Raw genomic sequence first — 27587 nt, forward strand, 5'->3', positions numbered from 1 at the left:
TATTCTTCCTGCATATTTATGAATTATTTGCAAGTGTATCTCAATCAACAAGATGTTTGAATAAATAAGCCCCATGCACATTTCATGGCGTATGAAGAAATCAACTGAAAACTCGATTTTAGAGAAATACAAAAATTAGGAACTGTACCATACAGTGCGGCGTGAATAGTAATAAGTTGCATATTATTTTCCGGAATAATTTTAACATATTGCATATTATAGGGCATATGCAAATAACAACTAACTATTTACAACAACGCCAACTCTTTGTCTATATGAACAACAAATTTCATGAACATATGTTTGTGGTATATGAACGTGTAGAATTATGCAAATTTTGTCACTTTTTAAGAATAATTGGAATTATGCTATCTAACGACTGTTTATTCATAATATTTTGAAGATCTTACAGTTAAACCATTGCACATATTTTGAATAAACCTGGCCTTGCGGTCATAAAACTTTCGAGCACGATTTTCGTACTCAGACTCAGAAATCAACCAATCAAAATCCTGCATTTGGTGTTTCGAGCACAAATTTTGTACTCCGAGTACTGAGTAAAGTTTTATGACCGAAAGATCCTGATTTTGTAAAACATAATTTATTTAGGACAATAAAGCTCCTACGCGAACCTCCTTTTAACAACCTGTCTATTGTTGAAGCCTGTATGTAGCCCTCTAGATGTCTTTTGGTTGATTTAGTCGATGGGTTACTGTCTCATCGACGTACACACCCCATTGCCTATCGTATTCATGCTTTGTATTTTAATGATGTTTATTGTACATATTATGAATTATAAATAAAGGTTGAAAAGTGTAAGGCTGTAGCTTCAGCAGGCAAATTTGACATTATGTAGTATGGCTGTTCAATCTTTGTTCTCTTTTGGTTATATAGATCCAAATATATTTCTACGTTAGTCAGTGCGTTTGTACATATGAAAATATAGGAAAACGTAGATGTAAAATATCAGAGCCCATTATAGCAAAGCGATTCAAAATAATGAACAAAAAGGTGAAATTAAGAAAAAAATGTATATAATTATAAAAACAAAGAATGCATTAAAGCTCATAGACAGTCAGGACTTTTCAGTGGTCATGACCGGTAAATTTATCCTTCTCCGCATAAAAAAATGTTATTCTGTCTAGTAGTCAAAGGCAACAAAGAGTCGAGATTGGAATATGGAAAGCATTCAGGAAAATTGATCTAACCCTCAAAGAGGCACCCAGCAAATAACGATTGAGGATGCCCGAGTGAATACACTTGTTGCGTTTTAAGACTGCAAAACTGATAGCTTCTGTTGTAGCAGCTGCGATCTGCCATAGAAGTAATTATGGTTAGAGTTTTTTCTGAAACCTTGAACACCCACGACAAAAGTCACTAGTGTAACAAATTTTCCAATGATGAAGAAAAATTCTTTCACAAAATGGTTTTTTGCGTGAAGATGTTTAATGAAAGTAAAGAGAATCGTGTCTATAAAATAATCATCATCATTAGCAAATTCAAAGGTTAAAATAAATGAACATTTGAAACTTTGGTCTGTCATCTGAGGTTGCATAGCTGCTAACCCTTAAAGTGACAGAAGCTGCATAATCCATGTCAAGCAAATTGACTTGGATTTAATTGAGATTTGATTTATGACATACTAAAACGTATGTCGTATTTGCAAGAGATACATCGAAAAAAATAAACAAATCCTGAAATTGTTCTGTAGTATCAACTGTAACATTTTGTGCGTGTTTGGGACTGGAGGCCATCTATTCAACAATAGACAAGACCTTCGAAGATTTCGACTGGCTTGTTCCCCGGTATAAAAATGCAGACCGGTTGCACATGCGATAGTATAAGTATAATGTCGACTTTCCTAGTTCTGTTTTATTTCATACCATAGATACAAATACAATGTAAATTATAGTTTTAACAGTATCCGAATGAATTTTTTTTGGAGGGACCAAATCAGTCGACGAAATCTGTTTTCATCCTGGTTTACCATGTTCCATATTCTCAGCTAACATTTTTTTCCTCAATAACTGAACACGATGAAAACATGCGCAATCGATTTTAAATTGAGGTTTAATCATAGGTCGCATGCATACATCTCCAGATGAAGTCAATTTATGTGTCTTTCTATAATGTATCAGCTAATTTTGACAAAATTCTTGTAGACGTAATTAGAACGAAAAAAATAATAAATCTAGTTGGTGGATTCTGAAAAATTGGTCCATCGGGACGAAAATAGATAATGTTTACTGCCGCTGAAAAGTTGGGGTATGTTGGATAAGAGAACATTGTTTTACCTCAAAGAGACCACCCGGGGACCACACACACAAAGAGTTGTAACAAGGATTATTATTCTACAGGAGATATATGGTTTTACGACTCCATTCCGATCGGACATGTCTACGTATTCATGAATATCGCACAACTAAACGGGCACTCTTTGTGGGTTGTATCACTCCGACTGAGAATCTGGGGTCAATTTCCAAACCCCGGGGAAACCTCTGGGCGATTTACCTGTTACATTTGATAGTTTTCACAGAACCGATAAATCTATAATTTTTCAACATAGTAAAGGACTAAAAGAAAAGGAAAAGTTGATTCTTCTTGATCACGAAACAAACGGATGGAACAATAGAGCTTAATATTTTGATTCGTATTTGACTAGGACTGATTAAAATAATTTGTATAATAATAGATATACTCATTGATTTATTCATTCTATTTGAGAATAAGTCCAACAGAGAGGGATATATTCAAACGGAAAAAATAACAACGCCATGACAAAAAAAACGAAAAACGAGCAAAAAACAAGCTACAGTCTACAAAAACAACAAAGACAACTGATTTAAGTCTGAGAAACACGAACCCCATAAAAAAATGGGGGTAATGTCATGATCTCTTGAAGGGTAAGCAGATCCTGCAAAGCTAATTTATTCATTGTTATGCTTTAATGTGTATACCGTTACAGTTTGAAAGATAATGATGATAAACGAATATTTCAAAGCAATATATGTCATACAAATTTAATGGAACAAAATATTCTAATCACAAAACAAAGTATCATACAGCACCACTAAACAGACACAATCTGATGTTCAGTAGTTGTCGTTTGTTGATGTGGTTCATAAGTGTTTCTCGTTTCTCGTTTTTTATATATATTAGACGGTTGGTTTTCCCGTTTGAATGGTTTTACACTAGTAATTTCTAGCTTGCTGTTCGGTGTGAGCCAAGGCTCCGTGTTGAAGACCGTACTTTGACCTATAATGGTTTACTTTTATAAATTTTGACTTGGATGGAGAGTTGTCTCATTGGCACTCATACCACATCTTCTTATATCTACATACTGCCATTCAATCATGGCTCTCACTTCTGGACGGGTGTAGACCAGATGACCATACTTATTTACTCTAGTCTAAGTAGGATGTTGAACTGTTCCAGATCTTTTTCGTTTGTCCGACTATTTGGTAAGTTTTTATATATATATATTACACAACGTCTGTATGAGAACGGGGTTTTATAAAAGTGTAGATCAACTACTCTCTAAGGTAATGAATGCTTTTATTTCTATTTGCATGATGTTTCGTCTAGGTGTTTAAGATTTTTTCGCTAACTTTTAAATGAAAAAAATTATTCATTGTTCAATAAATTAAAGATAATTGCAAATCAAACAAGGAGTAGAAAATCCATCTTGAAACCAGCACGATTTTTCAGTGATTTGTATATCCTTAACTAGAATTTTAGGGAAATGATCCATATTTTTTTTCTATTTTTTCTGTGTATCTCTAAATTACAATTAATTTTATTCAGAGTATATTATATAGTTGTTCCGTTATTTAATTTTTAAGTTGCCGCATTTTATAAGCGACCTTTTTATACCTATCCATGTATTGAACAGTGAATGGGTGGCTCAATGGTTGGTTTTCCAATGCCGTTAATAACAATTGGATAAAAAAATATCGCTATGTAGATTAGAAGATGGCTTATTGTTCATTGTTTAGGGTCGTATATGGTAACTTTAAAACAGGCATGTTTCTTTTGTAATAGATATCGTTGTTGACAACATTTTTCTCTATATCGATTGGTTTATTTTGTCCTGTATCATACCGGAGTCGTACGAGTTGGGTACATTATAATTAATATTTCATAGAGACTAAAATATGGCGGAACTAAATTTTAAATAATAATAATATATCTAAACTTCCGACTCATCTTGAAAATTGTCCCCATATGAAAACAAAAGCATTTTTACACATGATGCAATGAAAATTCCATCGCTAGAATCAACCTGCCTGTCGTGTGCATTTAAAAGAAGAAAAGGTTTTTCTGACTCATTAAATATGTACCATCCTACTGGCTGTAATGTTTTATGTTAGAAGATTTATCATGCATCTCAGTAACAACTGTAATCACCAATAATTGAATGGAAAAACTCAGTGCGCCGCATTTTCAATTAGAAATTCTTTGTGGAGATAATATATGATACCAGCTATTAAATCATGCTCTTTCTATATTCTATAGTTATATTTTGACTGACAAGTTAGCGCTTTTTGTATTCATTGAAAAATTGTTTGTAATTTGATACCTGTGCTTTAGATTGTTGTGAAAAAGGTTTGAGTGCCTGGCCATTGGTGGCAATTCATGCATGGACGCTTTCTTTGCTGTTTGTGACAAATCTCTTTAAACCAATGTCTACTGGTCGGGAGGAGCAACGTTCTATTTTCATTATCGATATAATCGGAAAATTGACTTTTTACACATTTTTACTGTAGAAGCGCTTCTGTACATATTTTCATAGGATTTTAAAACCATTGGGACGTATAGCTATTTAAGACTAAATCATAATTATAATTTTGTGGTGATTTTTCTAATATTAAGAATGAAAGTTCAATAAGAAAAACAACAGGTGCCTTCCAAAGGAATTTAAACTCTTTAACTAAATGTGTGGTTTTAGAATTAGATGAAATTTTATAAAAGTTAAAAGCATCGAATAGCACAGGTGTGTGGTTTTAACTGGACACTTAAGTGTCACTCGAAAGTTTGTAAAGGTACTACAACAGCTTTGTTAAGAGCTCATAATGTGTAAGAATACTTCTATACGACATTGGAGAAAAAATTCTAAATAATAAAAATCGGATGTCACTTGTTTTCAGGTGTGAATTTCACTGATACAGATTTAATTATGTATTTAAATTTGGATAACAACTCTTCAGCTTTGAAAAAATTATCAAGATTTTCCGTTCAAAGAAAACCTTGGATGAATTAGTTCGATTTGTCTTGTTTTCTTGATTTAGAAGTAAAAAAACAGGGAAATGTCGGGTTGTATTCAGTGCCAAATAAGTAAATTTTACAAAATATTAAGAATTGTGTTTTTTATTTTACTATACCTGGGATTATTAACTGAAGCCAAGAAACGTAAAGTGAGCAATGAGACGTATGTTATAGAAAGATTATCTAACTTATTTGGAATTGATAAAGTTCCAGTACGGATTTTTAATCGGTCTCCTCCACAGTATATGTTGGATTTATATAACAGTATCACTGACAGTGGTGGACTATTAAAACGAGATAGTCCTTATCATGCAGATGTAGTCCGTAGCTTTCCAGACAGGCGTAAGTTAAATTAATGTTTTATTTTTGTTGGATAAATGAAATCTATCTCTTGCTGACCACAAAATTAGCAGGTATACAGGTATGTTGATACTTTGAATTAGTAGCGGTTTTCTTCACCGTTAGATAATAAACTAACATGCAGTAAGCAAATTATATGCGTTCTCTATAAAATAAGGAGATTGGGTTCGGATTGCCAATGAGAGATCTATCCCCGAGAGTCCAAATAACGTAGATTTAAGCCATTATAGGACACCGTACTGCCTTCAACAATTAGGAAAGCCCATACCGTATAGTCAGCTATAAAAGACCAAGACATTAACTATGTATCTTTACTCTAAAGTCCATTTGCAGGCTGAAATGTTCTCTACACATTAAAATATTGCAGAGTTTGAAAAGTTACAACTACTTTTAAAATTGCTTGACGAAAGTCATTTTTATTTACTTCCAAGAATTACCTGATTTTTTATATACATGTACAGTGTAATTCAGTGGTTGTCGTTTGTTGCTGTGTAACATATTTGTTTTTCGTTCATTATTTTGTACATACATTAGGCCGTTAGTTTTCTCGTTTGAATTGTTTTACATTTGTTATTTCGGGGCCTTTTATAGCTGACTATGCGGTATAGGCTTTGCTCATTGTTGAAGGCCGTACGGTGACCTAAAGTTGTTAATTTCTGTGTCATTTGGTCTCTTGTGGAGAGTTGTCTCATTAGCAATCATACCGCATCTTCTTATTCTTACATTCACATTTTTGTCTTGTTTTTACTTTCTAAACACTGCTCCTCCTTGCAACTTTTACTACGTATTTTCGTATAAATGTACAATGTATAACAGCAATAAAAGTGACGTTCTCCTGTTTTGCCATGGTAAATGTATCTCACTTTCATATACTCTTTTCTCTTCTTCCTTTCAGTTAATGCTGCTGTTTTCATAGTTTTTTAGTGCTGCTTCGAAACTTTTGCCATGAAAAAGATTTTTCGTAGATACGAATAGACCACCTACTTACTACATTTAAACTTCTGTGCAATTAATGTTATTACCATAACCAATTGTTTTTACATGCATGTTCGATAATATTTCGTCAACTTTCAAATCTTACTTTGACAGCTCCACTTATACTTTTTTCTTCAATGCACTTTCTAGACATTAAATAGATAAAAATCTCCATACGATTTATTACGTTTTGTGATGATTTGCCTTGAAATAACTCTTTGCTTCATAACACAAACTGAATAATTAAATAAACGCCTTTTTAACTTTGATCGTGATCATCTTGGGTAAATCATACTGACAATGAGGTATGAAACAATTATAGGGCCATGACGTAACCTCAAAATGACATCTAGTAAAGTGATATCATGATACTTGTATTAAATACCCCTGGTTGTCTTTTATTTTTTTTGCTTTCCCAATGTGTGACTCCGATCATTCCTGAGTGGCGGATTCAAAGGGGGGTTGGGGGGGGGGGGGGGGGGTGGGGTTCGTAGGTAGGAACCTCCCTTTTTTGACGATCAATGCTTTTGAATGGGGACATATGGTTAGAACCCCCCCCCCCCTTTTTCCTGGGTTGGAAACCCCCCCCCCCCCCCCTTTTTAAAAATGGCTGGATCCGCCCCTGCGCCAATGTGTGCCCAGTAAATAACCAGTATTATGACATTGGTCTTGATTAATTATGATAAAATTCTCAGCTCATGAATTTCTTCAATTTATTCTTTTTAAACTAGAATGAATTTTAATAAGGGGTTGATGCATCTACTTTTAGACCCTGTTGTAATATTGTTTCTTCAAGTATATATTCATGTTTGGATTTCCGAAGTATAGACTTTGAATAATGAGATAGAAAAGGTTTGCGATAATCTGCTTATATTTCAAACTTCCTTGCGTAATAAGTATTAGCGTACACTGAACCGAAATCTAGAAACTTTGAAAAAGACCATCACAAATTGAAGAAATGTGGTATTCGTTAAGCTAATGTTCTACTAAAGTATAAAAATTAAAGCCTTTAAATACGTTAAAATATCTCATTTGATCTTTTTCTAGTGTCAGAATTATCTGTCAATTGGAATTTATCATTCATTTTATGACTGTGCACAGATATCATGTCGTAGTTTTATATGTCACGTGTACTGCACAGTTAATTTTGTCGCCATGTCATGTTGGAGGGGGGGTATGACAAGAAATTTGTTAAATGTCCAAATTTCGCAGGTGTTTGAATTTCCAGGTGTGGGGCATAAATACATTGTAGAGAACCCGTCGTGTTTTTCAATTTTAATACTTAAATATGCCAACAAAAAACGACAACAATTAGTGAAAAAAGTGTGAATTTTCATGTAAAGAGTGCGCTATCACTTTCGTACGGATTACAGTACGTTGTTTATGGGGTATCATTTCTTTAACAGGTGTTAGCAATCGATATGTTCATTAAAATGGCATTTGTATAAGAATTCTCACGTAAACAAAATCTAATTATTTGGTTTGAATGCTACTTTCCTAATAAATATAGGTATTACTCTATTTTCAAACAATTGATTCGTGAGAGAAATTGGCAAAAGTGGGGAGTAGAGAATAGCTGTTCTTATATATGAGTTATCATTTTTCAATCAAGTAGGTTATTGCGTCAATGTGGTCAGTATACAGTTAAAATGATTTACTAAAACGATTATACACATCTGTTACTTTCAAAATGGAAAATGGTGAGTTAGGGTATAAAATATCTTGGACACCTTACACAGGCCGCAATTATTATTAATTACAATGTTATAATTATTTGTATCATTTTTAAATAAAACATGAACCATACATTTAGTATCACTATTGCAAACTCTAGTTAGTTGGAGTCAGCCTATATCAACATCGCGGAAATTTTCAAATATATTTTTGTTTGAATTAGTTAATTAAACTTATTACTTGGAGCGAAGTCAAAGTGACTAAGAAATCATAATTTACTTTAAACGGAATCATTCTGTCTAGACGCACTGTAGCATCATACAATTTAACAACCTCTCACCCAACCTTTGTATACGCTGACAATTTGATGTTACATTATAAATAATAACTACCGACGTTTAGATTGATACTAGATTGGAAATTTATATGTGTTTTATATTTGTTTTGTTACAAAATTAAGAAATACTATAAACATTTTGATAGTCTTCATTTTTTACTATTTATTGCAATGTTGTGCTAATATAAACGCCACGGAATGTGATTTACAGCTTTTTTACAACTCATATAGGGGTCGTATCACTCCTGCTTTTATCATCAAGGCAACTTTATAAGTTGGTTTCTGCCGTTTTAGATTCGTGATAAAACCTGTTATTATCAAGATAGTTATTTTAAAATGAAAAATCATTAAGTGCGTTTGTATAAAAGACAAGCGCAAAATCGCAGGCATTTGAGCCGTGTATATTTATAAATTCGCATTGTCAACTAATAAAGTGCATGCACTTTTTGCCAATGTTGAAATAAGTTAGTGAACATTTTTCGTCAAGTTTTACTGCTTTATTTCGTTCATCATGGACTCAATTTTGCTAGTCTTAGACAAATTTGATTTAATTTACGAACGTTGTGGTGTGTTGTTTAAAATTCTTCTTACATTTTGGACAAATCTTGTTTTAATCATACTCATTGCGGTTCGTTGTTGTTTTGATATTGTTAGTATTTAGTCACCATCTACTAAATTAGGTGAATGGATTTGATTTGAAATTATTCTTTTTATAACAATAATACGGGTTGTGGATAGTAAGGTACAGATGTTATCTATCGAGATCCTTTTACAGTTCACGGGGGAAGGGGGGGGGGGGGGGGGGGGGGGGGGGTTGATTTTGCAGTAAAGTGGTTATTTTTTTGCAGTTGGAAAGGATTTTGACTTTTCTTCAATATTTTTAAGACTTATTCTAGAAAGATATCTAGTGTTGGAGGAATTTTAATTTTCATTCAGGATTATCTTCATTTTGAAGGATCATGTGTTTTTGAAATTTATATATGAAGAACAAAACTTTACATTTCCAGTTTAAATTTTTTCCCTGGTTTTGTATCTCCTTCTTTCTTTCTACATAAAGTTATGACTTTAACGTCCTGTGTTTAGTACCGAATAATAGTTTTTGTGAGAAAGACCTATATTTTATATACTATTTAACAATTACTCCCGTATATGTCCCTTTAAAGACATTAATATATAGCTGATCTATGAATACCAGTACTATTTAACGTCGACGCTTGATCATGCTTGCTAAAAGGTGTGAAATCGTTGAAGACTATTGAGCAATTGTTATGATGTCGAAGAGAAATTTTTTTAACGGGCATTGGGTTCATCTCATGTGCAACCGAACTATACTTTAAGGAATATATTCGTTCTCGAAACGTTTTTTTTTCTTCTCATAGACTTTAAGAATTTGGACTTAATATACCCAAGCTAACCATCAATAAATTTATGAGATTTTTGCATTAAACCTTTTTCTGTTTGATTTGTAACTAAAAACAGACTGAAGGGTTATTTATGTTTAAAATATGCTACTATGTTTAAAATAATTATAACTGCCTTCAATTTTCTGCGAAAATTTTGGATATTTTAGTTCCACTTAATACAAATATATACATTAAGATGCAATTATCATTAATATTTTTACCCATGTACTGTATTGAAAACATTCAATTAATTACGATAAAATTTATTGGAAAATTTAATAGCAAGTCAATGATATGATGAAGAGGTATGTATTACCCAAAATAAAGAATTGTTTTGATCTAAAACATTAACGCAATTCATAAATAAAACCGTGATTATAATAGTCATACATAATTATTAGCAAATTTCTGACACACAGCATTCTTATTTTAAGCTTAATTCATGATATGCTTCGAAAATCGCTATAGACATATCCTTAATAGAATACAGAGAACACAAAATGCATACAAGATTTTCTAAATTGAAACATTTTAAAGGTTCTTAGTAACAAGGTGAGTTTTTATTGAGCTGATGGAGTACGAATGACAGAAATATTATTTCCTAATTAAAAAGCTCAATAACAAAGTTAACAGATATATATCATAGCGAGAATAAATTGCTATATCTGTTGGAAACAAATTTCTGTAGATTTAAATAATTACACAGAGGCTATTGTTAGTTCAACTCTCAGCAATGTTGCCGCCAAGTCCCAAGTACCACAAGATAACTGCAAATCAATAACAGTCGTAAAATAGAATGTTATTACACACAACTATTCAACTATCAAAATAGGAAAATATGCCAATAATAGTCAATTCAAACTGAAGTTTTCGTACTTCTTTTCTTGTCTTAAACAACTAAAATTACTTTGTCATCGTAAGCAGTCATTTTAATTACTTGTTATGATTCGTGTGTCACTGACGACGAGTCTTATGTAGACGAAACGCGCGTCTGGCGTACCTTTTAAGCCTGGTATAGATGATGAGTTTTTACGAGATCATTATAACCAATGTTTCATAGAAAACTCAAATCAAGCTCGGCCGGGATAGATTGTTTATAGGTATATTAAATTGTATAAAAGCAGTCATTTTTTTCGATTAGGGAAAGGGTGTCTGTGTAAGAATACCGTTCTTTCGTTAAATCCATTCAATTTGATATGACATGTAAATCGTAGCTTCTGATCATTTGATTGTTCGAATGATCATGATTATTTTTATATTTACTTTCTATGTTCGAATGATCATGATTATTTTTATGTTTACTTTCTATGTTCGAATGATCATGATTATGTTTATGTTTACTTTCTATTCACATCACTTATGCAAAGAAAAAAACTTGTGAACGCATGGTAATGTTTAAAAGATACCTTAAATGTGTTCATTTAAAACTTCGCTCGACGTAATTTAAAACGTTTCATATACAACTAAACCGCTAAGCAAGTGATGGAATTCAACTAAAATATTTCAATAACTATCTCAAAATTATTTAAACCGAATCGCGTGCCAGTTTGAGGTCGCGTGCCCTGCTTATTGTTTTGTTGAGGTTATCCTTTAAAATCTGTGTATGAATAGATTCAAATTATTGCGAAAACATTTTTGTACATTTATAAAGTTTTTGGTATTTTACGATCATGGTGATAATGGAAATCTAAGGATGGGGTATGGAACTCTAAAAATTCGACCACAAACAAAGAATTTAGAAAATTTTAGTTAGTGTGATATTTTGTATACTATTTCTTATGGTTTCTAAAATAAAAGGCAGACATTATTTTTCCTAGAACTTAGACTGATACCGTTTTGATGTAAACTTCTAAAAGGAATGCATATCCATAAGCTGAAACTATTTGTTATACATATTTAAGTGCCTTAAACTGTTTACAAGAAAAAATAAAAGGCAGACATAATTTTCCCTAGAACTTAGACTGATACCGTTTTGATGTAAACTTCTAAAAGGAATGCATATCCATAAGCTGAAACTATTTGTTATACATATTTAAGTGCCTTAAACTGTTTACAAGAAAAAAAAGAAGGCAGTTAACGAAAAATGTGAAAAATGCATAATTATTTGAAATCGCCGTGATCCTTCTTACCAAATGTATTAGTTCATTCACCAAAAGAAGTACCAAAAATGATGTTCCTGTTAAAACTTAAAATTGGCAACTCCTCAAAAGGGGATAGCATTATTGAGACACGGGTATACCTTTTCCCTGTATAGATTTCAATCAAATCACACGGTAAATAAATCAATTTATAAAGTATTATATCAATCACATAGCTGTTTTAACGGGTTTTCAACTTTACAATGCAAAAACTGACATTACAGGGTTTAAATGACTTCGAAAAATTTTAATTGACAATTTACGTAAACTTATACTTGACTTCTGGAACCCAAATCTTTTTCAAAACTGAGAATTAAATTAAAATATTTGTATTCTCTACCCAAACATGTGTATGTTGCAATGCGTTTGTTTGATTTTTTTGTTTACATATATAATTATTGTAAACACTTCAAAAGAAGAAAAGCTGATCAACAGTGAATGAAATTTATAGAGTATATAAGATAGGTATAAAAACCGCTGTTAAAATATTTGTGAAGAATCATTTTCGACAGGTGTTAAACTACCTGTGGGAATATACTCTAATTACAACTTGTTTGCTTAATTTGGTCTTTAAATACATACAAGTATGGGTAAAATGTGAAAATTAACAAAACAAGAAGATTATTGAAATAGCAGGTTTAACTACTTTCAGTACAACCTTTAAATATTATATACTTGATTCAGAAGTCGGGAGAAAATGATCAAAATACCGTATAATCATTTTGGAATGAAAAAGCACAATGTAACAAAAAATCTTTTAAATTTAGTAATGCATATCACCAATGTTAAATAGTACATATAACAAATTGGATATGTTGAGCGTGTTGATTTCAATGCCTGAATATGTTTCACCAGGGTATGCTTGTAATATTAACCCGTTGAAAGGCCTTGTGCAATGAAATGTCAAAATACACACAGAGATACAATTTATATATCTGGAAGTAAAGCATTACATTTGGATTAATTGATTGTTTATTGATGTTTAACGCCACTTTCAGCATGGTATTAAGATCGAAGTCGAACGCACCTTGGCACGAGCAGGGTTCGAACTCACAACCTTAAGCGTTGTCAGGCTAGTGACCTATCAAAACGAACTTCAAAGTTAAAGGCTTTATTCCATACGTGTGTGAAAAAAAGTAAAAAAACAAAAATACCGAACTCCGAGGAAAATTCAAAACGGAAAGTCCCTAATCAAATTGCAAAACCAAAAGCTCAAACACATCAAACGAATGGATAGCAACTGTCATATTCGTGATGTATCTATACATGTACATCCCACAGCCAAATTGACAAGCTTCTATCCAAAATAAGAGGAAATATACCACTCTTATTATTATAGTCCAGTAACTCGGCCCACAATTATGTTTAGACAAAAATATAAGCTTTAACATTTAACACTGTTTGTTCAGTGTATCGAATGTTATTGCGTATGTTGTGTTTTTTAATTATTTTGCACCAAATTTAATCAAGCTAACATCGTCCATTTTCAGATTCTTAGAAAAATTCTGGTAGACACCTATTGAATTTTGAAAGTTTGTTTCAGTATTTTCTATAATTTTATTTGTTACTATGCAATTCAAAAGGTTTTTGTTATTTATTATTTTTCTTTTTTCAGAATGGACTCAACAGATGCATTTTTATTACAATATTTCATATTTAACAACGGAAGAAAAAATATTAGCAGCAGAATTCCATGTTTTTAAATTACGACCAAAGCCTTCATCGTCATCAGAAATCATTCCATCGTCCCATATTATTGAGGTGAGTAAGAAAAATCATAAAAGCTAAAAACGTTGATATTATTGCGCTTGTTAAAGTTTCAGGTGCAATGCATTTACACTTCATTTAAAATATATTAGATGAAACATAAAAAAAAATACAGTTTTGGTGTAATATTTTAAAGTGATATTTTACATAAATAACTACAGTGCTGTCCTGAAGCCAAGTCCCTGTGAATCTTTGTGTTAGAAACACATTTATTTCATGGATCTCAACTTTGAAATCATTTGATCATGATGAAACATATGCATAATATAATTTTTAGTTTCTTGTTTCTATTAAGCTTTTAAGTATGATTTTATTTTAATTCATTTGATAAAAAAATCAAATCACTATCTGAGATTCCATAAAAACATTAAGTATGACGTCATAGCGGTCATTTACAACACTGCGTCAGACGGATAGAGGCGCTTTGTATCCAAATAGCGTATAATTGAAGAGCAAAGGTGAGCAATACAACACAGATTGTAATAAACGTTCAGACACAATAATCAACATTCTCTACAAATGAAAAATGAAGATGTATTTCTCTCTTGACAAGTAGACTTATATTAATTAATCATAAGTGTTATGTTCTTAAACTTTATGGTGCTTGTGTTATAAGGTAATGTCCTGCTAATACTCGAAGGAAATCAGGAAATTATACAAGCCAAACATGTGATTTGAAAATTTCACACATGCTTAGATATTTTATCGTTTTCCATTTGAGTTTTATCATTGTCAATAAAGAAGTACTGTTTTACATAATTTGGAATACTAAGTATATACAATTGGTTCTGGTTCCATCACTGATGGCAAATACTATTACATGCACATTCCGAACAGTAATGCGTTAACATCATAGTAATTTACCCGGCTTTGTACTGATTTGAACTATACACGAAGAGTCTGATTTTAAACATTTTGACTAACACGGAAGACGAAATGCGTTAACATCATAGTAATTTACCCGGCTTTGTACTGATTTGTACTATTCACGAAGAGTCTGATCTTAAACATTATGACTAACACGGAAGACGTAATGCGTTAACATCATAGTAATTTACCCGGCTTTGTACTGATTTGTACTATTCACGAAGAGTCTGATTTTAAACATTATGACTAACACGGAAGACGTAATGCGTTAACATCATAGTAATTTACTCGGCTTTGAACTGATTTGTACTATACACGAAGAGTCTGATTTTAAACATTATGACTAACACGGAAGACGTAATGCGTTAACATCATAGTAATTTACCCGGCTTTGTTCTGATTTGTACTATACACGAAGAGTCTGATTTTAAACATTATGACTAACACGGAAGACGTAATGCGTTAACATCATAGTAATTTACCCGGCTTTGAACTGATTTGTACTATACACGAAGAGTCTGATTTTAAACATTATGACTAACACGGAAGACGAAATGCGTTAACATCATAGTAATTTACCCGGCTTTGTACTGATTTGTACTATTCACGAAGAGTCTGATTTTAAACATTTTGACTAACACGGAAGACGTAATGCGTTAACATCTTAGTAATGTACCCGGCTTTGTACTGATTTGTACTATACACGAAGAGTCTGATTTTAAACATTATGACTAACACGGAAGACGTAATGCGTTAACATCATAGTAATGTACCCGGCTATGTACTGATTTGTACTATTCACGAAGAGTCTGATTTTAAACATTTTGACTAACACGGAAGTCGTAATGCGTTAACATCATAGTAATTTACCCGGCTTTGAACTGATTTGTACTATACACGAAGAGTCCGATTTTAAACATTATGACTAACACAGAAGACGTAATGCGTTAACATCATAGTAATTTACCCGGCTTTGTACTATACACGAAGAGTCTGATTTTAAACATTATGACTAACACGGAAGACGTAATGCGTTAACATCATAGTAATTTACCCGGCTTTGTACTGATTTGTACTATACACAAAGAGTCTGATTTTAAACATTATGACTAACACGGAAGACGTAATGCGTTAACATCATAGTAATTTACCCGGCTTTGTACTGATTTGTACTATAAACGAAGAGTCTGATTTTAAACATTATGACTAACACGGAAGACGTAATGCGTTAACATCATAGTAATTTACCCGGCTTTGTACTGATTTGTACTATACACGAAGAGTCTGATTTTAAACATTATGACTAACACGGAAGACGTAATGCGTTAACATCATAGTAATTTACCCGGCTTTGTACTGATTTGTACTATACACGAAGAGTCTGATTTTAAACATTATGACTAACACGGAAGACGTAATGCGTTAACATCATAGTAATTTACCCGGCTTTGTACTGATTTGTACTATACACGAAGAGTCTGATTTTAAACATTATGACTAACACGGAAGACGTAATGCGTTAACATCATAGTAATTTACCCGGCTTTGTACTGATTTGTACTATACACAAAGAGTCTGATTTTAAACATTATGACTAACACGGAAGACGTAATGCGTTAACATCATAGTAATTTACCCGGCTTTGTACTGATTTGTACTATAAACGAAGAGTCTGATTTTAAACATTATGACTAACACGGAAGACGTAATGCGTTAACATCATAGTAATGTACCCGGCTATGTACTGATTTGTACTATTTACGAAGAGTCTGATTTTAAACATTTTGACTAACACGGAAGTCGTAATGCGTTAACATCATAGTAATTTACCCGGCTTTGAACTGATTTGTACTATACACGAAGAGTCCGATTTTAAACATTATGACTAACACGGAAGACGTAATGCGTTAACATCATAGTTATTTACCCGGCTTTGTACTATACACGAAGAGTCTGATTTTAAACATTATGACTAACACGGAAGACGTAATGCGTTAACATCATAGTAATTTACCCGGCTTTGTACTGATTTGTACTATACACAAAGAGTCTGATTTTAAACATTATGACTAACACGGAAGACGTAATGCGTTAACATCATAGTAATTTACCCGGCTTTGTACTGATTTGTACTATAAACGAAGAGTCTGATTTTAAACATTATGACTAACACGGAAGACGTAATGCGTTAACATCATAGTAATTTACCCGGCTTTGTACTGATTTGTACTATACACGAAGAGTCTGATTTTAAACATTATGACTAACACGGAAGACGTAATGCGTTAACATCATAGTAATTTACCCGGCTTTGTACTGATTTGTACTATACACGAAGAGTCTGATTTTAAACATTATGACTAACACGGAAGACGTAATGCGTTAACATCATAGTAATTTACCCGGCTTTGTACTGATTTGTACTATACACGAAGAGTCTGATTTTAAACATTATGACTTACACGGAAGACGTAATGCGTTAACATCATAGTAATTTACCCGGCTTTGTACTGATTTGTACTATACACGAAGAGTCTGATTTTAAACATTATGACTAACACGGAAGACGTAATGCGTTAACATCATAGTAATTTACCCGGCTTTGTACTGATTTGTACTATACACGAAGAGTCTGATTTTAAACATTATGACTAACACGGAAGACGTAATGCGTTAACATCATAGTAATTTACCCGGCTTTGTACTGATTTGTACTATACACGAAGAGTCTGATTTTAAACATTATGACTAACACGGAAGACGTAATGCGTTAACATCATAGTAATTTACCCGGCTTTGTACTGATTTGTACTATACACGAAGAGTCTGATTTTAAACATTATGACTAACACGGAAGACGTAATGCGTTAACATCATAGTAATTTACCCGGCTTTGTACTGATTTGTACTATTCACGAAGAGTCTGATTTTAAACATTATGACTAACACGGAAGACGTAATTGATTGAATGATGTTTGCTAATCGGCCTGTTAGATAAGTACAGATATTTCATTACTGTTTACCAAACTTTGAATTTTTCGAAATACTAAATATGTTCTACACCAGGAATACATTACCTTAGCTGAATTCGGCAAAAAACTTTCGGAATCTACGTTTTTCAAACTCAATGCTCTTCAACGTGATGAGTCTTTTGAAGACAAACCGCGTCTGGCGTGCACAATTTTAAGCCTGGTATCTATGATGAGTTTACATGTAAAATATCAACTCCGGACTCCTCAAAGAGTTGTTTATCGGGTTTATAAACGTAAAAAAACCGTTTTACTCTCCGCAAGGGTTATCTGCTTTAATTCCCCCCATTCCAATCAGACGTGGCTGTGTATTTATACACACAGCACAGCGAAGCATCTTGCTCGGACACATTATTTTGACCACGAGCTGATCACTCTGCTTTTTCTAAATAAACTCGCTTCCTTGGTCGATGAGAAACAAATTCTAATACCCGGCTTTGGGATTGAAACCACGACTTTCCACGCTGGATGCAGGTAAAGGAAAAAGAGGTGGACGGTATCAAGAGGACATTTCAAACTCATAAGTCAAGATAAACTGAAAACGTCATGGCAAAATACGAAAGACGACAAATAGACAAACAATTTCACAAACCACTAAAATGAAAACTAAAGACTGAGCACCAAGAACATGATCAAAAACTTGGGCTGATCTCAGATGCCCCCGCAGGGTTCCTGTTCCACTGCCTGCGACACCCGCTCGGTAAGTATAAATATATTTGTGTGCGATGCAAAAAGTCAAACATCTATGCAGAGTATTTTTTTTAATTCATGTTTGTATTTGTATGGCTTTATTTTTTATTTCAGGTAAAAATATATCAAGTTTTAGACCCTGATAAAATTTATTCATCTGGAGGTTTAAAACTATTAGATGCCAAAAGAATAAGTGTTCATACACATGGGTGGCTAGTTTTCCAAGTTCAAAAAGCCGTGGAGCAGTGGGTAAATGGCTCGTCGCATAATCATGGTTAGTATTAATTTTGTTAATATATATTATACACACTTATTTGAACTTGATTAATTTGGATCTTTGATGAGCAATGGAATTGGATAAGTTTTTCAGAATTCTGCGGATCGCTCACTTATAGGAATCTTATCGAGTTCCATGATATCAGATTAAGGGATTGATATTTTAGTTTGGGAAAACATAGTTTATTTATAAGTTGAAATTTGGAGGCTAACTGTGGTTACTTTTAGAACGATACTACTTGTATGTGTTTTTGTCTTATTGTTATTTGTTTTGTTCTTCTTACCAATCTTTTGAGTAAAATTCCAACTGACTTTTACCGTTTGTTATAGATTAATCAGGCCGATGATTTTCATTTGAAATTGTTTTTTATTTCGTCATCCCGGGTCTTTTTATATTTTACTATATGGTGTGATGTTTTCTCGTTGTTGAAGTATGCCGTACATTGACTTGCGGTTGTTTAGATTTTTCCCTTTTAGTAATGATGTAAACAATATTCAGGACAAAAATGATATGAATATGAATTATGCTTTGTACTAGACCGGCAGGCTGAGCCGAAATTTTAACATGCCAGTTAAAGGTAACAGTCCGCATGAACACATGCAATCCTACCGAACACATTATTCTGACTTCGGGTCTACCAGTCTTTTTCTCTTTCTTCTAAATGCCGCATGTTTGGCGGATAAGTAGCAAATAACAATTTTCAAGTTTTTAGTTTGAAGTTGCCAAGTATTGAAACCACGATCTCCCTCTTGCCATTTTGTAGTTGGTGTATAGTTGTGTTATTGGCAATTACACAACACCTACTTATTTTTATAATGACCTTACGATTTGAAATTGATAAAATTGATAAACTAATAGAAGCGGTATTGAAGTCTATTTTGGAATAACAAATAACAAATACGTTTTCTAACACCAAGTGTAACTAAAAAAAAACACATATGATATGATTTTCTGGATTAAGTTTATATGCAAGAAATTCTTTAATTACAACACTCATTGTACAAGAAAAAATTTAATCAAAATTGTCTAAGCTTCAATGATAGGAACATGTTACCTCAATTGTATTCAGCGACGCATGTCAGACACTGTATTGGTCTTGTTATAACAAAAACATATGTATATTTTTCATTTTATTACACACCAAAACGGTATTTTATGAAACACATGACGAAATGCGCATTCATCTGAATATAATAACAAACTAAGATGTGCAACTGTCTTGATTTACAAGATCCGTCTAAATTAAATTCAGTAATTTAATCTATAACACCATGAGGTTAGTTTGGGGTCCGGAATTACAACTCGTTTAGACAGAATAGAGCATTGGGTGATTTATCAAAGAACTAAAGCGTTCTGTAATAGCTATGATTACAAAATTAATAGGTTTACTCTAAGTATTATTTATGAAAGAACATTTCCTACTATGAACATTGTATTATTTCACAATGTACATTTCATAGCCACAGAAATTAACATAGAGTAATCGAAGCATCCCTGCATAATTCCTTCATCCCGCTGTTTTAATGGTACATAAACGACTTTTTAATCAAGCTCCAAAAACTCATTAAATGTTTTTCTTACTGTGATTTGTAAAAGAAAACGTTTAGACTATTGTTGGGTTGAAATTTATCGCTTAATGTAACATGAGGGTTAGGTATATTAAAAAAGACACACTGGAAGGTAACTTAACAACTAATAATAAATGATATATTAAATCGAAAAGCCATATCTATTTATATCTAAATTTTCAATTTCACACATCTTTAATCAGTGTTTGTATCTATATCATGCTTCATGTTATCCACTTATGATCTTTCTTTCAAGAATTCAATTACAGCTTCAACAGAATTTTATAGCAAGTCATTACATTGTAAGGCAGTGATATCGACCTCTATAACATTGCACTGAGTTTTAAAGTTTATATACTGAGCGCACTGAAATTTACTGAAATATATCAACCCAAAGGATGACTATGGTATGGAAAAGGGGATTTCCCCATCCGTCAGTAAAACTCGTGCTAAAGAAGGGCGTTGTTAAGTTGTGCGGGATGTATAAATACTCAGCCACGTCAAATCAAAATGGAGACTTTAAATCCGATGTCTCGTCTTTGGAGAGCACTAATTCTCTGCTCGTTATAGGACAATTACATCAAATTTTTGATAGGTCCGTGGGTGGTCTGTTGCAAGGCAAAATGTACGCCCCTATCCAGCATACCCTAATTTTCCAGTCGCAGGATAATTTTCCGACCTTCATTACGATCGAAGCACTTCACAGAACCTACCTTTTGTAATTAACGTTAATTCGTTCAATTTTTGTCATTTTGTAATTTTTTAGTACTTTCTCTAAAGTTCAAGGGGGGTTTTGACATCCATTAATGCATTTCCTATTTATTATATTCTTAAAAATGTTTTTTTTTTCAAACAGTATTAACTTTGTTGTTGTGTTTCAGGCTTTTTAGTGACCACAACATCAATGAGTGGCCAGCATGTAAACGGAAGTTACGTCAGATTTGCTCAAAGGCGTGAACATCACGAAAGTAAACAACCAATCCTTGTTGTCTATACGGATGATGGACAGTTGCGGCATCCTAATTATATTTCACCAAATGATGAAGGTAAATCATGTTAAACTTCTTCCACTTGTTCCGGCTTCTTTCCTGGTAAAATTGAAAATGTATAATACAGTTATCAATTTTCTGGGTCAAATATTTAATTTTTGATACAAGTAAAACATTTCATGCCTCAATAAGGTAGCAATAGTGCCTGTCAAAAGCTATGCATATCACAACAATTCAAATATTCTTACAATTTTTTTTAGATGAAACAAGATGCAGTATGCATTGGATAGGATTTCGCAGTAAATACTAAATTTTTCGGTTTCTTTCGATATCTTTCATTTAATACCCCCGCTCCGAAGGAGGGTAATATAATATTTTTACCCGTCGGTCCGTTTGTCTAGTGAAATATATGAAGTATTTTTTTTCAGGAAATACAAATCACAACCTCATGAAATTTGGTTTCAGGCTTCATGTGAGCATAGATGGTATGGTTTATACATCTATGGTGTGAGCATGTGTGATACGTTTTTACATTCATCGCTCATTAACTTCCTGTTTACCGAATACTTATAAATTCTTAAACATAACGGACATGTATGAAATTTGCGTCGCATTATTCTCAGGAATTGTGTATGAGAACTCTTTGAAATTTGTTATCAGGCTTCATGTTAAATGATATATACTTTAACACATAATGACAAGGTATGAAAGTTTCTTTGCATTTTTCAAGGAACCGAAAATAACAGCGTTCGACAATTTTTCATCGGGTTTAACATGAAAATGTTTTTGAAATTCATTAACTTCCTATTTACTCTATACTATAGATTGTGTGATGCTCTTCGAATGCCAGTTTACCGAATTCTTAAAGCGGGGGTATCATTAGTGAGCATTACCTCGGAGTCCAACTTTATGAATAGTTTAAACCCGTTTGGAATTCATAGTAAATTGATTGATTGATTGAAGCTTAATGTCCAGTAGAGAATATTACATGCATGATCTAGGCGATAGCATGAAAATGTCAATGAATATACTGGCAGACCGACACAATGATTCTGGTTTTCAAAGTTTCTCACCGAGGTTTGCAGTCCATACCCTACCTGGACACATTATCCTGACTTTAAGCCCACCAGTCTTTACTCTTTATCGTAGATAGCGTAAATATTTACTATAGTCTAATAGTCTAGGAGTTAGTCAGCGTCCTCTTTCCTTTCCTTTCCTTATTTTTCATTTTGATATCTATTTTTATTGACAAAACAAATGGTAAAATATATAGGGATACTATTTTCAAATCCATATGATATTGCAATTTTTCTCATTCACAATCGACAGCATACGATCAGAGAGGATTCTTAATTTTCTGATTAATGATGATAATTTCTAAATTTTTCACACCAAAAAAAAACAAACTCTTGAACATTTCGTAAGAGACTAGACGAGGAGATAATTGTTTAAGTTTTCTCGTGCCAATGAAGCTGTTTATTGCATGTTTAAATGTAGAACTTCCAACTGTGTGGAAGTCACATATAAGTATTAGGGAAGAACATCTTCAGTTTAAATTGAAATCGATAGTGCATCTATCATCCTAGGTAAAATGAATTTTGCTGTTACTTAACAGCTTACGTGTGGGTTTTAACGGAAGTTGAATTTAACAATCACTCACAGAAGAAATTTTGCCGATTTTGACAGACTATGCCAAAACGTTTGCTAAATAATGAAATTTTGACAAAAACCAAAAACATTTGTCTATATTATGAGTCTAATTCAGTCTGCATAAACTTTTAAAGATGACTGACGCCACTTATCAACGTTTCTGGTTGTGGTATAATTCCTTTGATTTCTAACGTTTACTTTGAAAATAAATAAACTACACGTGCAATACGGAATTAATTGTCTATATCTACATGCTATTTGCGTGAAATCTGCTCTGAATCTAATGAAAGGCTACCATTTATCCCAGAGCAAACTACTTTATTAATATTTCTTTAGTTTTAATTACATTAATTGCTTTTTCGTTTGTAAATTTGTTATAACATGTAATTTAATATAAAAAAAAATGAGCTGACGCGTAATTTTTTGTGACTTAATTCTGCATTTGATGTTAAAGACATATAATTCAAGCTATTAGCAAAGTCTTAATGAATGAAAAGTTTATTAGTCCTAAAATTTGAGAGTTGGGTGCTAAAAATTGAGAGTTTGGTGCAGCTTCAAGTAATATCACGCTCAGATCATTATTTACTAAATCATATTCTAAGTAGCACTAACTATATATAAAAAAGTAACATAAATATAAAATAATATTATTTGAAATGCTCTCCGTATGATATGTGTTTGCGATCATATTGTTGCGATGTGTTTGTTCCTGGTTTTGAGTCTATTTATTTGGAATGTAAGTCTCATCATTGAAGTATCATATGCCCCGTCCTTTCATTTCTTAATTGATGTATGAACATGTTCAACTGGAATTTGTTTTTAAACAATTACCTTCATTTACATCAACTGATCTTGACTCGTACTTGAAACTGTATATATGTCAAAATGTGCATGTGCACATAGATTGCAACTAGCATGGTTGTATATGAAATTTGATATAGGATAATTTCGGCTTTTTGAAAATTTTCATAGCCCAAAAAAACGTACAAACTTATCTATATCCTTGAATAAAATTTGCCACATGAGACGTTTTTATAATCGATAGGATCGCCGTTTTACTACTTGAAAATTATCATAAATTGGAAATATGTTAACCCTTTTCTTATAACTCCATTAAATGAGTGATATTTGACCTCACATTCTGAACGAAAGTTGTGAAAAGTGAATCACCTTATTTTTACAATGGTTTTTATTTATTTTATAAATTGAAGGTTATTATCTTGTATGATTTACTATCTTTCGTTATATTATAGGTAATTACGAGTTCTTAACAACTGCCAGGGATTTTTTTTCTACATTTCATTAAATAAAAAAATAATGACCCTTGTTACATATTTATGGTTCCTTTTTTTACAATATAATCATAAATCTTATTTCAGTGTTTGGTTCTGTTTATATAATCATAAAATAACCTCTATAAGATGAAATGTAGGGCCAATTTCCTCTACATTTTTTTCAGTATTTAATAAAAATTCAGAGTATTATAGCTTGATGTATGTACTTTGATGTTTTAACCACATTACGGCTTCTCACTAGATTATGACCAATTCATATACATAGAGAAAGCTAAAAACTGCAATTTTGATAGATTTTGGGACATTTTCATATTTGTTTATTTATCCTCAAAATGTGTAATCAGGACACACCTAACCAAACCCGAATTTCTGTTGAAAGTTAAGGTCTTAATTGCCTTTTAGATGTACAGTCATTCATTTTGGTAAAAGACGTCCTTCGATGCAAAATATGACAAACATCCAAACTTGCTATATTGTATCAAAATGGTCTCAGTCAACAGCAATATGTACAGCGCTGAAACACATTTTAATTAATTGGATTTCTATGAAATGTTCCAAGTGTATTGTATAGTTTTGTGGAATATTCAAATATAAATTCCACTAGGTTTAAACAACTTTCCTATTTTGACCCTGTTAATGAAACATATACAAGAAAATTAGACCTACCACTTTACATAAATAAATAAATATTTTGTATACTTTTGGGAAATGTGCTATTCGTAGTGTACATGCATCTTTATAAACATGAATTTATTTATAAGTATAAACAGCGTCAATTTATTAACTTTTTTCAGATTATCTTGAAATAAAGAAGGATATAGAAAGACAAGAGAAGAAAAGGAAGAAACAAATGAAAGAAGCAATAAGATTATTAAATGAAAAAGATCGTGAAGAATTTGAAAATGAACATTTAAATAAATTACTTGGTATGTCTAAAAGAACACGACGCAGTGCTGACATAGAATCTAAGGATAGTAAGAAAACGAAACGAAAAGGAAAGAAGAAAAAGAATAAATTGTCCAAAGCAGAGAGAAGAGAACGGAGGCGGAGAATGCGAGAACAGAAGAGAGCAGAAAAGAGACGTTTAAAGAATGAAGGAAAACTGAATAAAGAAAAACGTGGGTTAGATTATATATTATATGACAGAAGACGACGAAATTGTGGCAAACGAGAAATGTATGTAGATTTTGATGAAATTGGGTGGTCTGGTTGGATTATATCACCAAAAGGTTATAACGCTTATCATTGCAAAGGAGAATGTCCATTCCCGCTGGGACAAAGTCAAAAACCAACAAATCATGCCACAGTTCAAAGTATTGTGCATGCATTGAAGGTTGGAAAAGATGTCTCCACACCATGTTGCGTTCCAAACAAATTATATTCAATAAGTTTGTTGTATTTTGACGATGACGAGAATGTGATTTTAAAACAATATGATGACATGGTGGCTGCAAGTTGTGGATGTCACTGATACTCATCTATATAAATAAATACTCAGTGTGTTTAATAGCCAGCAGTCGCTTCCGTTATCATGGCTATGGCTTAGAATCACGATGGTATCGATGGAGTGATTTCAAAAATAAAATGAATTATGCTGAAGACCTTATGCGTTTGCCAGCACGTTATCTTTGACGTCGATAAATTGTCGCTCAAATTCGATCCTGTAAGCCAAGAATTATTTATTGAAATATCGCCGGCTAGTGAACCTAGATAGAGTTCAGACTTTTCGGCAGACAATAAAAACTACAATTGAAGTATCTGGCTAGCAGATACCAATACTACATCAACCGATGTTGACGACAAGTAGGCTAGAAAACAGAAAATAGATTATTTGTGGTAAATGCTTTTAGGGCTTACCTTTTGAAATATGATAGCACGTGTCTTTGATGTAAAACTTATTATACATCAGATAAAAACTGAAAGTGCTAATTTTAATGTGATAGTGAACGTTATAAATCAAGATATACGTGTTAAATGTATAGAGAGAACAGACATGGGTTCTACCCCTTTCTTTAATGGTCAATCAATGCCTCGCTGGGTCGAAAAAAAGACCTATTATTGTTGAATTCATCAAAGATTTGAGTTGTGTAAAGTAATGAGTTTATGTAAATAGATATATGTAATTCACTTGTTAAAAAAGAAGGAAACCATATTCGTTTCGTTTATTTGGACAGGAGAGTTCAATAATGATAAAACTTTGGATAGCTAATGTGCCTATCTGTTAATTGTTTTTATTCACGTAAAGTGGCTCAGAAAGTTTGCAGACACGGAAGTCTGGTTCGTTTTCTCTTTTTAAATATATTACATTTCCTAAACTTCCAACCAATCATTTCACTTTAGTCGTTCATTTATACATTTCTGTCAATTTATGAAACTGTTGTTAAATCAATTAATCAATAATATCATCAAAAGAATGAAGTTCAGGATTTATAGGTTTAAAATGTATCAGGTGAAAAGTCACCCTGATTTTATTTGACTTTAATACCTGTCAAAATAGTTGTATTGATATAAACTAGTTTAACACATAATCTGGTTGTACCGATATCGATTCTGATCGAGTTCCTGGTATAATAAAGTAAACAGCCGAACTAGGATTTCCTTCTTTTTACTTTCCTTAATGATATTTTAAATTGTCATTTTTTCAATTCCCTTCAATTTCCTAAAATATAAACGTGTGATACGGAGTCCTTCTTATTTAAGTGTTACATCATTGGAGTGTGAATGTGGCTTGAATGAAATTGCAATTAGAAGAAAAGCTTTGTAGAGGTGGAGAATGATAGTAAACACAATGTTTCCATTTAAAAAGTAAATCACGTTATATTGATTGATAAAATACGACTTTTCAAACGCTGTCTGTGAAAGCGAACCGCTTTTGAAAATGAAGTTCGTATTGGTAGTGTATAGATTTAGAATACATGTGGGAAGCTATGCCAGTAAATTGTATGTATCAAGTTCAGTATATGTTAGGATTTGTTGTTATATGTTATATTGTTTACCGATGCTTTGTACAAGTTTGTTTTGTTATGTCAGTTATAATTTAAAATGAATTAAAACGTCAGAACTAATTATATAGTTATTAATGTTAATTCAGATTCTCTCCTTATTTTTCATAAGAACTTCCGCTAGAATTGAATTACCAGACTTGAATGTTTGATTGATTGATTAACGCCACTTTCAACACAATTGACAAAGTACCAGACTAGAACAGATTATTTGACTATAATGCATTTGGTATCTGAAGAGAAGTAAGATGTACTTAATGTGGACACACGCCGATCTAATTTGGAAAACATGCTCCTATGC

General features: G+C 32.4%; 1 protein-coding gene across 1 annotated transcript; it reads left to right on the forward strand.

Annotated features, from left to right (window-relative positions):
* Positions 1 to 4414: 4414 nt before the first annotated feature.
* On the forward strand, positions 4415 to 27352 carry LOC127709985 (bone morphogenetic protein 2-B-like). Its single transcript, XM_052215688.1, has 5 exons — positions 4415 to 5607; positions 13768 to 13913; positions 18620 to 18779; positions 21232 to 21396; positions 25079 to 27352. Exons 1-5 carry the CDS (start codon positions 5307 to 5309, stop codon positions 25753 to 25755), a joined length of 1449 nt encoding a protein of 482 aa, XP_052071648.1. The 5' UTR covers positions 4415 to 5306; the 3' UTR covers positions 25756 to 27352.
* Positions 27353 to 27587: the final 235 nt, after the last annotated feature.

This window comes from Mytilus californianus, unplaced genomic scaffold (assembly GCF_021869535.1).
Source record: "Mytilus californianus isolate M0D057914Y unplaced genomic scaffold, xbMytCali1.0.p SCAF_7, whole genome shotgun sequence".
In the NCBI taxonomy this organism is placed as follows: Eukaryota; Metazoa; Mollusca; class Bivalvia; order Mytilida; family Mytilidae; genus Mytilus; species Mytilus californianus.

Coding starts and splice junctions, on each gene's coding strand:
- LOC127709985 (XM_052215688.1), top strand. CDS start 5,307: ATGTCGGGTTGTATTCAGTGCCAAATAAGTAAATTTTACAAAATATTA. Junction 18,780..21,231: donor TGGCTCGTCGCATAATCATG/GTTAGTATTAAT, acceptor GTTGTGTTTCAG/GCTTTTTAGTGACCACAACA. Junction 21,397..25,078: donor TATTTCACCAAATGATGAAG/GTAAATCATGTT, acceptor AACTTTTTTCAG/ATTATCTTGAAATAAAGAAG.